Genomic DNA, 15,393 nt, shown 5'->3' with positions numbered 1-15,393 from the left:
AAAGAAAGAAAATTTCCATAAGCTTCTCTCGTGTATGATCACCTAACAAATGACCCTACATGCTCTTTAAATAGAGATCATGGACCAATCGAGTGTTAAGCCACAGGTCAAGTGTCGGTAATATCGAGGAGAGAATGAACCGTCAGATCACTTCATGTCTAGAACATATCATGACCGTCAGATTGTAAGTTACAAAAAATGCATACTAAAGAAACACAGTTTACTTAACTATACATTAGACCAAGTTGTACTTAATTATTTCCTATGTGTCGGAATATCCTAACAGATCCTTCATCTCAAATTCAGCTGCCAACATCTTCTTACATTCTTGTATTCTTCTCTCCACACCTGTGATGAATAGATCATCCACATACAATAGAATAATGATTGGCTCATTATTCACAACCTTGATGTAGATATTTGGATCAGCGGAACTCTTCATGAACACAATTCTTAAAAGGTATGCATCCATTCTTGCATACCATGCCCTAGGAGCTTGCTTCAAACCATACAGGGCCTTCTTGAGTCTACAGACATGAGTATCCCTGCCATTTACCTCAAAGCCTTCGGGTTGCTCAATGTATACTTCCTCATCGATGGTCCCATTCAGAAATGATGTCTTCACATCCATTTGATGGATGTTCCATCCCATTGTAGAAGCTAATGAAACCAATTATCTAATGGTGGTATACCTTGCAATGGGTGCAAAGGTTTCTTCATAATCTATGCCTTCCTTTTGAGAGAAACCCCTTGCAACAAATCTGGCCTTATATTTATCTATGCCTCCATCAACAATGTGTTTGATCTTGTAAATCCATTTTGAGGTGACAACCGATTTGTCACTAGGTATAGGAACGATTTCCTTAACCCCATTCTTCATGATGGATTGATATTCTTCCTGCATAGATTTCTTCCATACTTCTTGATGAGCAACTTCTTCAAATGTAGATGGTTCTAATTCAATTAGTCTTGTCATATATGCAGCATATCCAGAATATCTCTTTGGCCTTTCTCTTTCCCTAAAGGTTCCTTTCGCAGCTCCATGCCCTTTAGCATCTTCAAGAGTAGCTTTTAACCAATTTGGCCTCTTCCTTGTGCTTGGTATGACCACGGGTTGATTAGGCTCACTTGGTCCTTCTTCTTCTTGAATTGTAGAAGGGTTATCGAGTTGTACTTATTCTTCAAATATGAGTAGATCTTCATCATCAGAATGAATAGGATAGGAATATCCTTTGATCTTCTATAGGCTTGATTCTCATCAAATATAACGCCCATGCTTACCTCAATGTGTCTCCCTTCCTTGATGTAGATTCTATGTGCCTTTGAAGAGAGACTATAGCCAATGAAGATCCCTTTGATGTTTGCAGAACCTAGCTTCTTTCGTTTGTCCTTCAAAACATGGATATAGATGGGACTCCCAAAGATTCAAAGATGGTCCACACTTGGCTTCTTCCCTGTGAATGTTTCCTCGGGTATCATATTATCAAGGATTCTATGAGGATTTCTATTTTAAATATATACGTCTATCATTGTTGCTTCTCCCCATAGAAACTTTATTAAGTCTTGATCAAGTAGCATTGTTCGTACACCTTCTTCAATTGTCCTATTCTTTCTTTCGACCACTCCATTTTGTTCAGGATAGTAGGGGAAAATAAGCTCCCTCTTAATTCCTACTTCTATACAATATGTAATCAATTCTTTAGAAGTGTATTCCCTACCATTGTCGGATCTCAAAGTTTTTATCTTTCTTTCGGTTAGGGTTTCCACTTCGCATCTAAACTCCTTGAATTTCTTAAATACTTCATCCTTTTTCTTGAGAAGGTAGAGCCATGTCTTTCTAGAGTGATCATCAATAAATGTTACATAGTAAAGATGACCTCCAAGTGATTTGTCAGACATGGGCCCACACACATCAGAATGTATGAGGTCTAATATTTCTTTAGACATTGTTTCACTATTTAAAAATGGTTTTCTTGTATGTTTTCCCAAAGAGCATCCCTTGCAAACTCCTTCACGGTTTTCTTTGATATCGGGGATGCCATGAACTAGATGTTTAAGAGTGGGAATGACCTGGTAGTGAAGATGACCATATCTTCTATGCCATAGCTCAATAGAAGATATTTCCATATGAACTAGGGCTTGAGGAGGTGGTGTAATGACTATACAAACTTCCTTCACGAACTCCAATAACTTTGTCAATACTTGAATCTTTTCCCCAAACCAAGACTTTACCATCGAAAAAAGAAACTCTGTCCCCTTTATCTTCTAAGCAAGAAATTGAAAGCAAATTCTTTTGCAAACCTGGAACATATAGTATGTTGTTGACAAGTAGTTTTACTCCATTCTCCAGCTTCAAAGATGTTGATCTCAAGCCTCTAACAACATAGCTTTTGTTGTCTCCCAATTCTACTGCATGGGAATATGGTTCCTTTGATAGAGTTTGCAGTTGTTTACTTTCCCCTATAATATGCCTTGATGCTCCACTGCCAATGATCCATTCATTATCATCATTAAGTGATCCTGTAAGTGTAGCTAAGAACCCTTGACTTTTGACCTTGTTGAAAAAGTAGTAGACAATATTCTTGATCCATATTCCTATAGAATTGAATCCCATTGTTATCATAAAGGGAGTAATTATATCCTTCAAGCCAACGAAGCGATCCTCAATCTTCTTCAACCTTAGCTCTAAAACCACGTTGAGAAATAGGCTAGGGTTAAATTTCTCTTTCTTGATAATTACTTGTAAATTATGTTGGCTTCTTTTACTTATTTGTTATATTATCTTTCATGAAGCAATTACCAAATTATGTGTGCATGAAGATCACAAAAACATAAGACACAAGAAGTAGGCACTCTGCTAGGGAAACCCCTATCTAGGGGAAAACCCAGTCAAAATCTCTTCCTTCAATAGTTTTCCCTAAGACTCTTCAATCTAGACAAATACCTCCTCCACACAAAGCCAACCTCTCCTTCTTCGATCCAACCTTCGACCTAACAGCGGCAGCACTTCGACCCCAACAACTTCGACTTGGCAGCTTCTGGCATTCGCGGCAACTTCGACCTTGACTAGGAGACTTTGATCTCCTAAACTAGCCCACACGAGAGAGAGAGAGAGAGAGAGAGAGAGAGAGAGAGAGAGAGACCAAAACTTCGATTTTGTTCTTCCCTTCCTCCTTGACCAAACTCACACTCCTTTTAGCCTCTTCCTTCAACTTCGCACTTTTCCCAGCTTCCAACTTTAGATATCGAACTATGTGTGAGAGAGTGAGATACTCCAAATGAAGTCGAACTGCCTTGTATATATAGCCTTCCAATGAGGTCGAATTGCCTTCCTTGAGGCCGACTTGATCTTCTTGAGGCCAACTTGGTGTGGAGGTTACATAATTCATTTTTAACTCAAAAATAATTATTTTTACATCGTTCGAAAGCTCAACAAGGGTCTCATAAAATATACAATGACTCTAATGACTCTTTATTAATCCCAGGAGTCCACAATGGGGACTTTCACTAATAAAATGATGACCCAAGCATGAAACCCATGCTTTAATAAGTCATTGTAACAATAATACAATTTTTTTTGACAAATACATTTTATGAAGACTGAACCTAGTTACATTTTTCAACATTTTGCAGTTATATCCATTCCCCAACATTAACACTATTACATCATTTCCATTAACAAAGTTTCCAAATATCAATTATATTGGACATAAATTTAATACCTTCCAATCTAGACAATGAAAATAATAAAATATCCTTTGGAACTTTGAACATCAAAATATTGCCTTTTACGTCATTAGTGCATGTAATATACCCTCCAGTAGGTTCTAGAGATCGATTCCTGACGGGGCTACTTGTATTATGTCTCTTTGGCTTTTTGTATGGCAATATGCACTTTGTGTTCTGGTAATGTATTTGATTTTTTAACCGCTACTTTGTAATCTTGTCTTTCCGTTAATAATTTTGTTCACAGGAAAGTGCATACAAATATCCTAGCATCCTAAAACACTTTTTTAATTTAGTTCAAAATATTTAAATGGGGGCATGATTTGCTATTGGCAAATTGTCTTTCACATAGCCTGCTTATTAGGGCCAAGATATACTTTTACGAAATCAATGTCCTGCAATGTCAAACATAAAATTCAAATCTGTACCATAGCAGCTTGGGCCCATGACCAACTGCGCCAGAGAGATCACAATCATGTTCCATTTCCTCTCGCTTTTTATTCCTGCCCACTTTACTAGCAAAACAAGTACAACCCATCAATAATATGATCTGATAGGGAAATGCTGTAACAGGGCCTACTAATGCCCCAGCGAAATGAATGGTTTGTAAACTTTAACAACTTAGTTTATGCTTCCTTGGTTCACATTTTGCCCAAACTAACTGTGGTGCAAATGGTAGGCTACACTTTCAGAATAATCAATTTGAGAATCTAGTAGCTCAAAATAATTTAATAGTTGTGTTTTCATTAACTTATGAAATGTTCCAAGAACGCTATCTAAGGTGACCTATATTGTTAGCATCATCAACAACATTAGATAATGGTGAATGACCTTTTATCGATGGCCAAGTGTATTTTCCAATGGAAGGAGGTCACAATCTATATATTGACTCATCTGCAACCAATTCTGCAACCAATTGGAAATGATCTTCGAAATCAGATTCCTTATTATAGTACTTTTTGCAGCTTATATAAAATATTGATATGAAGAAAAGATATCAACAATATCATACCTTCTATCAAACTTCTACAACACCATATATCTATTTAGTCACATCAAAGCATGCTGCAAACAAGTTAATGTCCTTTTCATTTGTAGCCTTGGAGCGTCTAAGAATAGAAACCTGCAACATGCATGATAAGGACGATGTCTTTCAATTACTCAAGAAAATGAATAACGACATAAACCAGTGATTCACTACACGTCCTCAAGTGACAAAAAATACAATTGAGTTTAAATATATAAAAAAATATACATATATATCACTGTCGATAAAAATCATAACATGAATACTATTTAGAGGGGGGGTTTTAAATGTCATCAAACTAGGTTACTACCATGTAGAAGTTAGATACGAGCTTTCATTGCTTTAGTTTAATAGAGGAGAGGCAACAGCCAGGCGATCTGGCATCAAATATATGAATCCTATTTAGAGGGATTTTAAATGTCATCAAACTAGGTAACTACCATGTAGAAGTTAGATAGGAGCTTTCATTGCTTTGGTTTAATAGAAAAGAGAGGCAACAGCCAGGTCATCGGGCATCGGATCTCATAAGAAACAGGCCTGAAATTTTGTCAAAAGAGAAGTGGACTCTGGAGTGGTTTCCCTCTCTTAACAATCTCTCCATTCATGAAGGGCATAATTTAGCTAATTCCCTCTTTTAAAATTTCTTCCAAAATGTAAACATCTTCATTATACATTTCTTCCTATAATCAGCATAAATCTATCTTAACCTTGCATTTATAAATGACAAGTGGGATAAAAAAACCTTGAAGTGTGCTTAACAGATCTAAGGTTAAGATGGATCTATGATAGTTTTCTCATTTCATTGAGCCATTGTTTACATCGACAAACACAATGCACACACATTGTTACATAAAGACACAAAGCACTAAGGATATTGTTGAAGTTTGTAGCTCGGGAAGCTACTTATGCACATGATTTGTGTTTAGGCATGCATAAATCACCCACATTCTCCTTAGAACATTTGCTCTAGTGTGAGCAAGTTGCTAATGTAACTTAACCTAAGTTTAACTTACGAAAAACACATATTAATCCGTTGGTTTATTAAGCTAATAAAACTTAGGAAATGTAAAGTAATTTATTTTAATAAGTTTTAATCTTAGCCATTGATCTCAAGTGAAGCAAGATGTAATCTCGACCGTTAATAAGTTTTAATCTTAGCCGTTGATCTCAAGTGAAGTGAGTTCTAATCTTGGCCTCCAATCACTTTGAGATTAGGATTAGGATTTTAGCTCAATGCAAAGTTATAAAAGCAAGGCTAGTGAGAGGGAAAAGACACAAAACAACAACACAAGATTGAGAGCAGTATTTCAGTGAGTGTGTGCTGTGTCCAAGGGAGTGCAGAGAGGCCGCAGATCTACTAGATCAGGGCTGAAATGCTGTAATCTGTATTCTCTCAGTTGGGTCATTATCGTAGGATGGAAGCCCAAGTAGGTTCTGAGTTTTATTAATGAAAAACTGATTTGTTGGGCAAAAATCTGTGTATATCCATGTGATTCAGATCGTTATTTGCTCCCACTCAAATGTTTTTGTTAGGAACCTAGCCATGTATTTATTTAGTAATTTTTTGCTGTGAATTAAATGTTGGGTGATGGATTTTGGAAAAGCTAACATATATCCCCCACCTGAGATTTAGAGCACCTTGCTTCTCTCGTGTTGTTGTATTTGTTTAATGATGTTCATGTGAAGCTTCAATATACCTAAATAGCCATTTCTATTTCATTCACTTTCCTATGAAATGAACTTAGAATCTCTAGTTGACAATAATATGTACATCCACAAACATACATGACAAATGGACAATAATCCAATGAACAAAAAAAATGTTATGTTTTGAAAAGGATGGTAGAAAATTTACAAGTTTTTAACAGGCTTCATCAACTATTTTGTACCCTAGGTTATCCTTGGTCTCTCACGAGGGGGCCAAGGAGGAGGGAGCGGTTGGCATAGTGTGCAACATGCACCTTCCTTGACCATTTTAGGCCTTCGAGATAGTTCTTAGGCTAGAGTGGGAGCACCCTTAGTATTTTCTATGGAAAGAGTCCTTGTCTGTCACTCAAGGGTAAAATATTTCACAAATGAAGCTTAGACTGGGTTTATAACAAAGAAAATGGTGCATCAAGTCCATCTCTAGTATGGATTTTGAACAAGAATAAAGTGTTGGTTTTTAATTTGGCAGAAATTCAAAAGGAGGCCAGCCACCAACCAATGCAGGGGTTTTGTTAGGATTTTAGTGATAGGAATGATCTTCTGAATGATGAACACTAAAATCTAGTTAACATGGGAAAATAACTCAGAGAAAAACAAATATGGGTGCAGAAGAAGGCAAAACTACTTTCCTAGCACATATTTATCAAATAGAAAACCAATGGGCAAGGAAAGCATAGATCCATTAGCTTACTCAACATTATATAAGACAAGAAATGAAGAGAAACACAACATTACTTGCTTGAATTTAATATTAACTAGTCGAAACAACCTTGGTCTTGATTTCACTATGACTCCAACAGTCTGCTCATCAAACAATAGTTTTAGTGTTGAGGACTATAGAAGTCTCAGATTTGAAACAACAATTATAATAGTAAAAAAATGCAGCAAAGAGGAAAAAGGATGGCAGCAAAGAGAAGATTGCAGATTCTTCAGAATTTACAATTCCGAGCAGCAATGTTTTCAGCTCTTTGGTAAACCCAATCATTGAAGATATTGTGAAGGAGGTGGTTGAAATCAAAAATTTCAGATCAGATTTCAGCCCCTTGTGTAAAGGTGAAATCAGTATTTTCAGCACTGTGGAAGATGAACAAAGGGCTGCCCAACAAACAAATAATGCAGAACAGATTTGTGATTGTGCCGATTAGAGGCAACATTCAGATCTAAGAAGCAGCTTTATCAGTCCAATGCAGAGTATATTGACATATCTTTCAGTGGTCCTTCTCTGTTTGCAGGTCCGTTGGAAGACATGGCTGTTGTGCAAGTGTTTGGGTACATTTTCAGCATGCTGGTGATAGAGATTCATGCATGCAATCAACAAATTTTTAATGTATCTCTGTTCTATATGGTGGTCAAGCTCAGAGGGAGAAGTGCATGCACTGATGCATTATTGAGGTGGTTAAACTTGATCTTTCATTTTACTGAAGAATGCTATCTCAAGTAAAGTCGAGTAGAGTAGAAAGTGAATAAGTCCGCTTGGGCAATAGTTTCAGCATTTTGTTTGTTACTGGTTGATGCTCATGTAAAATGAGATTCTGGGATTCTCACATCCTCCCGAGTGAAGCATGTGTCCCACAGTTGGAGCCAACTGTTACCCCTTCTTCTAAGGGGGGTACCTATATCAAATTCAAGGTTGAATACCAAAGGAAGCACATAGAATAAAATACTACAACCATTTACAGAAGAGCTTTAACAGGTGGATTTAAGAATAGTTGGAAGATAGTTGCAACAATGATGATTTGTCTCACACCGTAGGTCATGTTGGCAGTAATCAAGGACCCGAAGACCAATCTTTTCCTAAAACACTAAGAAGGTAGCTTCATATGTGCAAGTGCAACAAATAAAAGCTACAGAAAAACACAATTCAGATCGCAGTGAAAAGGCTGTGGGTATCAGCCCTGACGTATTTCAAAATCTGCGGTAAAATGCTCACACTAAACACATCTCTGAATGATGGCTATGACTTTGCATACTACATTTTAATAGAACCCATATAGCCGGTTACTCTATTGGAGAATAACGTTGGTAAAGTTATAACAGGAGCCGAGTACCTAGAATGTATCTTGCCAATGGTGATTTGCTGACGTCAATTGGCTATGGTCAGCCATTCATAGGATGCCTTGCATGAGTATCTAAAAGCATACAATGGTTTTCTTTTAACTATGCAACAAACTCCCTCGTGGTACTAGCTGACGGTTTGGCACTATATTCAGCCATTTTCGGGGCCCCGATTGTGGGTTTTCGGCTATCATGGTTACGAAGGCAGCGTTCCCAAGCAGGATGTTATCCTATTAATCGGGGCCTAGCAACATTCCACAGAGGTACTTCCAAAGAAGCTGTTAGTTTTGACCTACCCAGCAAGTCATTGCATTATTTAATCATTATTTGATCAAGGAGTGAGATGTAGAAAAATTATGCTGTACTGTAGCCCAACCCAGTTTTCAAGTTTTGCATGGTTCAATGCCCAAACCCATCATAAGACACATGACTGATATATCTATATATCTATATATATATATATATATATCTATATATATATATATATATATCAGATTTGCACTTGAAAACAAAGAACTACTCTACTATTTAGTCTTCCAGCTGATATAAGAAATAAATGAGCAAGCAAACATCATAAATTTCTACATGTGAACACAAATATTTTTGGTCAACTGACCCTGGAAAAACCCCACAATGGGGAAAACTAGTCTTCTAAGGACGGTTTTATTTGCTTCTTAAAGAAATTTGTACAGCTAGAAATACACGAGATTTAACTTATCTTTTCCCTTGAAGAATCATTTTTGAGGTCTTCTTTAATTGAGTTTTTGGACTGATATTTTGCTCCCACAGTCTACTCCCCTTCAATTAGATTTTCAGCCTCTTTCACAACTCCTTCATGTTAGATTTTGTAGCATCGGACAAGTGTTCTAATCTTGACTTTGGTTAGAGAGGCTAAGAAACAAAAGATCTCCAAAACTCATAAAAAGTTTTAGGAGAAAACACCTAGAGATGACTCAATTAAGTTAATTAATCAATAATTAAATATTTCCTAAGTCTAACTTAGGAAAAGTGATTAATTAACAGGAATTAGTTGAAAAAGGTTAGAATTCTCTATAAACTCACATGGATCAACTCAAAGATGATCTTAACTGTTGATGGGGATCTGTTAAAATTGGAAACTAGGGCCAAATTCCACCTTGGAACAACTCATCTGATGGAGATGATTATTGCATTGGATTCCTCTTTTCGAGAGGTCCAATTTTGATATAAAGATCATCTCATTCGGCCAAGCAGAAGTGGAAATTTGAATTTATTCTCTCTCATGCACAAATTGTCAAGGTCGGCCTCAGTGAAATGTAGGCTCAACAAGCCCAATGGATGTGTCTCATCACCCTCAACGAATTGTATAAATAGGAGTGACCTCTCTCCTCATTTGGACATCATTCACTCACACATCCTTCTCTCTCCTCACACCAGATTGGTTCATACAACTTGGGTTCTTCTTTCTCTTTCTCTCTCTCTCGCACATGTGGCAAGAGGCCGAAATTCCAGATTGCAGACCAACGTTGACCAGAGCTTGTTTGACCAGATTTGATTGCATTTTCTTGGGCAGAATTCTGATCTCTTGAGGCCACATTCGTTGGCACAGAAACTGAGGCATTTGGGGCAGTTTGACCTGTGTTGACTGCAGGACCGTTTGACCGCAGCATTCACTGAAATTTGATTGAGTTTGACTGAGGCTGAGTGGACTGTTTTGAGTTGACTTTGACCCTTCTTGAAGGTCGAATGGAACTGTTGTTGACCAAGCTGCTTGGAGGATGTTTTGTTGCTGATTTGACTAGCGTTCACTTTCTAGTTAGGGCTACAGTTGATTGCTTTTGACTTCTGATTTTGACAGGGCAGTTTTGAATGTGTATTGGGCAAGTAAATTTGATCTTTATACCCTCTCTCTCTCTGCTGACCTATTGAATAATAAGAAGAAGATTTGATCAAAGGGTTTTTCCCTAGCATCCACCAAATCTTGTGTCCTCTTTTCTTGGCTTGTGTTCTACACATGTTTTTATGTTCTATCTGCATTTACTATCAACGTGATTGCTACTAGAAATAATCGGAAATTGTCATTGGGCTGATAAGGAACATTGAAGTAAATTGTGCTAAGCATAGAATATACCATTGTTATCCAAAATTAACAAGATCATAATGGTCATTCGCTTAACAATGACAAAGTATAAGAGCAAGTCGATTGGGTAGATGGAGAACACATTGGGAGAGCGAGTTTCCTTGGTAAATTAAGCTACCCAGTTGCAGTGATTTAGCAGGGAGAGAAGTTTGAGCCAGAAGGGACACAGAGGTTGAGAGGGAGCAGTATAAATGGTTCTAGAGGAAGTTTCCAGATCTGGAGAGGCAGCAGCAAGGGGCAAAGTTATTCCACAAAGAGGCTGCATAGGGACTGTGCAGACAACCTCAGTGAGCAGTATGATTTAGCTAAGGAGGAGGTCAATTCAGATTTCAGAGGCCGTGATAATTTTCTAAAGGGCAGAAGAGTCACTTCTAGCAGCAGTAGCAAGCAGGACAGCTTGATCAGAGGCAGTTTTGAGTGTTGAGAAATTAAGGGCAAACTGAATTATTCAATTTCTCTTAATTATGATAGCTGCTTGAGATATTACTTCTTTAGATTTTTCTTCTTTCTATTATTATCTTCAAACAGTTACCAAAACAAGAAGATCAAAATATACAAGTACACAAGTTATTGGCACCAAGCCAGGGCAAAAACCTCTCCAAAATCTGAGAGGAAAAACCCTTGAACTCTTTCTTATAGAATATGTATGGACAAATTCCAAGAGCTTTACAAAAGACACTAGAAAGACTTCAACATCAAGATGACAAACCTTCCAAAATGTACCCAAGAACAGAATATCTTTCTGCAACTTTGCACTGTATGGTATGGTTGCACCAACATGAAGACAGTCACCAAATGATGTCTATATCAGCTTCATTTAGACTCCTTCCACCTTCACTTTTTATGCCAACTAAACAAGCATGGAACAGCTCCTTGAGGCTTGAATTGAGCTCAATTCACTTCAATATATGTCGAAATGTATATTGTCTAGGAGCAGTGAAAATATTATAGTCACCTTTGGATTGTGGAGGCACGTGCGAGGGGAAGAGAGGCTCTTCTAGCCCTTCCTATACTTCAATCTTCAAGAGACTAGATTTACCGTATAGATTAAGGCTAGATCTATCATGAAACCCAGCCAATACACCTTCGCAATGATGCCCTAGCTCAAAAACCAGACATCCGCACGTGGGAAGACAATCTCGAGTGTGGAACAGACTTCATTTGTCTTGGCTTCCCTTGATCTAGATGCAAGAATGAGAGATTGCGTTGTTCTTCAAGGTGAGAACATAGTGGCCTATTTATAGGCTTGTATCCCCTTCTCCAAGCCGACGCGATCCCTTCTCTTAGGCCAACATTCCAAGTAGATACCATTTCTTTTGATTTCGGTGGGTACATTTCGGTGGTTTTCATTTGATGATCTGGAAGGACTCATTGACAATTACTGACTTTACAAGTGTAACAACTCATGGTTGTCTTTTAAACTTCAAAATAAACATTTGAGCATGAAACCCATGTTCAAATAATAATAATAATAAAATACAAAAATTACATTGTTACATCATTTGACATAATGAAGACCGAACCTAGTTACACTATTTTCAACATTGGGCCACACGTGTGAGGGTCTGCACAAGCACCGCGCAAAGGGTCTGCTCAAGGGTTTGGACAACCAATTTTTCTGAGGCAGGTTGTGTCGGGATTGCTCAGGTAGGGGGAAAACTCCCTCAATAATTTTTGCCAGACTATATCTTGTAGAGGATTGCTAGTTTTGGGCATCTAGATTGTACTCAGAAATTTCAATGCTCCATAATAATAATAATAAAACCCTCATCTTCTACACTGGTTTTCCCGCATTGGCATTTTCCAGGGACGATTGTCCAAAAACAATTGTGTCAATTTTATTGTGTGTGCGCTCTATATTTCTCATTTCCAACATTTCATTTTCCACAGTGTTTTTATTTGTGAAGAATTGCAGTGTGATTTATTTGTTGTTTGTCGTAGCAAATAAACTGCATAATTAATCAGTTAGGAGAATAAATTTCTAGTTGCTGCAATTTAAGGAAATTTCACACTTCCACACTGAAAATGACCACTGTACAATGAACACTTCAGCTTTGAAAAAACAAGTCTACTCAAATGGGAATACTTAACTTATCTCTTCTCTTGAAGAAGCATTTCTGAGACCTTTTATAACTGAGTTTTTGGACTGACATTTTGCTCCCACAATCTGTTCCCCTTCAGTTAGATTTTCAGCCTTTTTGACAGCTCCTTCAATGCTGGAAAAGGTCACTAAACTGTCCACAGTCGACTCTGCAAACATGGGTATATACTATACTCAGCTGAAGGTATACCCTCAAAATCTGATGCTTCATCCCTTAATGGAGGCAGATCTAACACAGAAAAACAAGCCCGAGAATTATGCTGAGTATGCACAGGAAACACTAGTCCAAAATTTTTGTTGTATTGGCCCTATAATCTCAAGATTCGAGTGGCTGACTGAAGGAAAGTTTCTCTACTACCTATACGTTGTTCTGACTTGTTTCAGACCTGAAGCATGCACAAAACTTATTGCAAATGGTTACTCTGTCATGCACCTTGAGATTCGAGCCCCTCCCTAGCTTAAACTCAACCTTCTCTCAGCTATAGAATTTTTGAGGCTCTTTCCTCCTCTAGCAGCCTCTAACTTCCTTGACTTGGTTGGCTCGAGCTTCCCTTGTTGCCTCCTACGCTCTCCTCACTTAATGTTTTCCTTTTTGTCATTCATTTGTGAGATACCTAACCCTAGAGATCAAGGGCTAAGATTAAATCTCAGCCCATTAGATCAATGAATGGGATCAAGCCCCCACTTGACCCCTTCCTTCATGTGGTTGCCCTCACTTAAAACACTCCTAGGCACCTTTTTAATTGTTTTGTACCATGTGCAGTTTTTCTCTCCTAAATTGACTTTTAAAACATAAAAATCACTTTAATAATGTTGATTTGGGGTAGCATCGGATGTGCTCTAGCCACGAAAATTGGTGGAGAGGCTAGAGCACATGAGATCTCCAATACCCAGAAATGGTTTGGGCAGATTCTAAACAGTTTGGGAGATATTAAAATAATTAGTATTTTTAATGGAGTCCCTAAGTCTAAACTTAAGAAAAATAAAATATTAATGTGAATTAATATAAAACTGTGTTAAAGGGTTCAAAAGTCATGGATCAAGCCAGAGTTAATCTTAGCCGTTGATTAGGGACTTAATCTTGGCCATTGAATTGTCAACGAGAAAAGTATAAGAGGAGGCTCGAGGGTCACTTGGAGAACACACCAGAGTGATCAATCATTCTATTCTCTAGAGCGGGGTTTGTTAAGAGAGATAGAATCAGTGATCAGCAACGAGGGGCAGTGAATACAGAAGCACAAAGGCAGAGAGGGTACTAGGAGAATCAACACAGAAGATGAGAGAGAGGGACGTAGAGCCAGCTAGAGGCTGCGCAGAGGCAGTTAGGGCCCATGCAGAGGCAGCCAGGAGCTACGAAGTGCCTCAGAGAGCCAGCTTGGATGAGGCAAAGGCTCTAGAGGCTGACATAATTCCTCCAGAGGTTGACGCAGGGGTTATTAGGTTGACGTTGGGCAGACGATGGGCCAGAAAGGGCTAACACAGTCCCTATAGGCTAACGCTGGGGTTTTCGTGGGGCAGATTGAAGTTGGGAACTGTCGGAGTGTTTATCTAGGATTTCAGTCGAAATACTTGCTTCCGAGTAGAGAGGTATTACTGCTGAGATTATTCTTTGTTGGGTGAGCTGGTTTTGGCTCCCAGATTGTATTCAAAAACTACATATTAATAAAACCCTCAGATAGCTGCATCGGTTTTCCCGCATTGGTTTTTTTAGGGATATTGGTCCAAAAACAACGGTGTCACTTGTGTGCTTGTTTTGTTTCCTTCAGTTGATGATCTGTAATGTGTTGAGCATGTACTTGTATTTATTTTCAGTATTTACATGGTAAATAACTTGTTAATTAATCAGAACAAGTAGGCAGAAATAAATCAGAAAAGTAGATGAAGGGTTTCAAATAGTTAGACTTAGAAATTCCAACATGGTATCAAAGTGTGGTTGTTGGATCACAGGAGAACTTGGGACATCAGTCGAGCAAAGCAGCAGCAATAGAAAACAATTGTCCCCAGTGACAGAAGTTATTCCTAGCAGAGAAGCAGAAAGGAAGGGGTGACGCAGTGCCTACGTCATCAAGTTTGAGTCAGGAAGAGGATCAGCACAGTGGCAGAGGGGAGCAGACTCGACCTACGCAGTGCCCAGTCATCTTTCTCAGTCAGGAAGGATTGACGTTTGTGGCCAGGAGGTGTGAATTTTGCTAGTGTCAGGATTGCGCAGAGCCTAGAAGCTCTAACCTTCAGTTTGTTGGGGCTTGGGAGCAGTGTTTTTAAAACTGGAACCGGTGACCGGACCGGTCCACCTAATGAACCGGTTTACCGACCGGAACCGGTCTAACCGGGACTGGTTTGGTCTAAACGAACCGGTTTTAGAAAAATACATTAAATAATTATTTTTTAATGAAAAAAACTATTTTTAAGATTTAAAACCATGATTCCAAGCCAATAGAGACAAAATATGGAAAGATTGCTCATTGATATACCATGTAAAGCCTTAAAGGTGAATATATCAAAATGGCACCGAGTGCAATACATATCATCGACAAAATACATAAGCAATGAGGCTCTAAATGGCCACTAGAGTGCAAAAATAAAGCCTACAAACTATGGGGCCAGTGGCCTACTACAAGACTTCAGTCTAGACTCTACATATATGATAATATCATAATA

The 15,393-nt window shown here is 38.2% G+C and overlaps 1 protein-coding gene across 3 annotated transcripts in view; it reads right to left on the bottom strand.

Moving 5' to 3' along the window:
• Window positions 1-3,744: 3,744 nt before the first annotated feature.
• Window positions 3,745-15,393, bottom strand: part of LOC149151818 (putative threonine aspartase) — a 76,527-nt gene continuing 64,878 nt past the window's right edge. Inside the window, exons 3-5 of one of the 3 annotated variants that reach the window (XR_016262650.1) lie at window positions 4,739-4,849; window positions 4,558-4,632; window positions 3,745-4,241 (exon numbers count right to left, since the gene is read on the bottom strand). Coding sequence is in view for 1 of the 3 variants with exons in the window: in XM_089439987.1 (XP_089296113.1) it covers window positions 4,769-4,849 (81 nt within the window). In the remaining 2 variants the exon portion in view is untranslated. Of the gene's footprint in view, window positions 4,633-4,738; window positions 4,850-15,393 lie in introns of all 3 variants that reach the window. The other 2 variants (XR_016262649.1, XM_089439987.1) reach the window with 2 other exon arrangements.

The sequence above is a fragment of the Pinus tabuliformis genome, chromosome 9 (assembly GCF_031772625.1).
Source record: "Pinus tabuliformis cultivar Carrire ecotype Pingquan chromosome 9, CPIR1, whole genome shotgun sequence".
NCBI classification, from domain to species: Eukaryota; Viridiplantae; Streptophyta; class Pinopsida; order Pinales; family Pinaceae; genus Pinus; species Pinus tabuliformis.
Note: the sequence above shows the minus strand (reverse complement) of the source record. Positions and strands in the feature narration are given on the sequence as shown.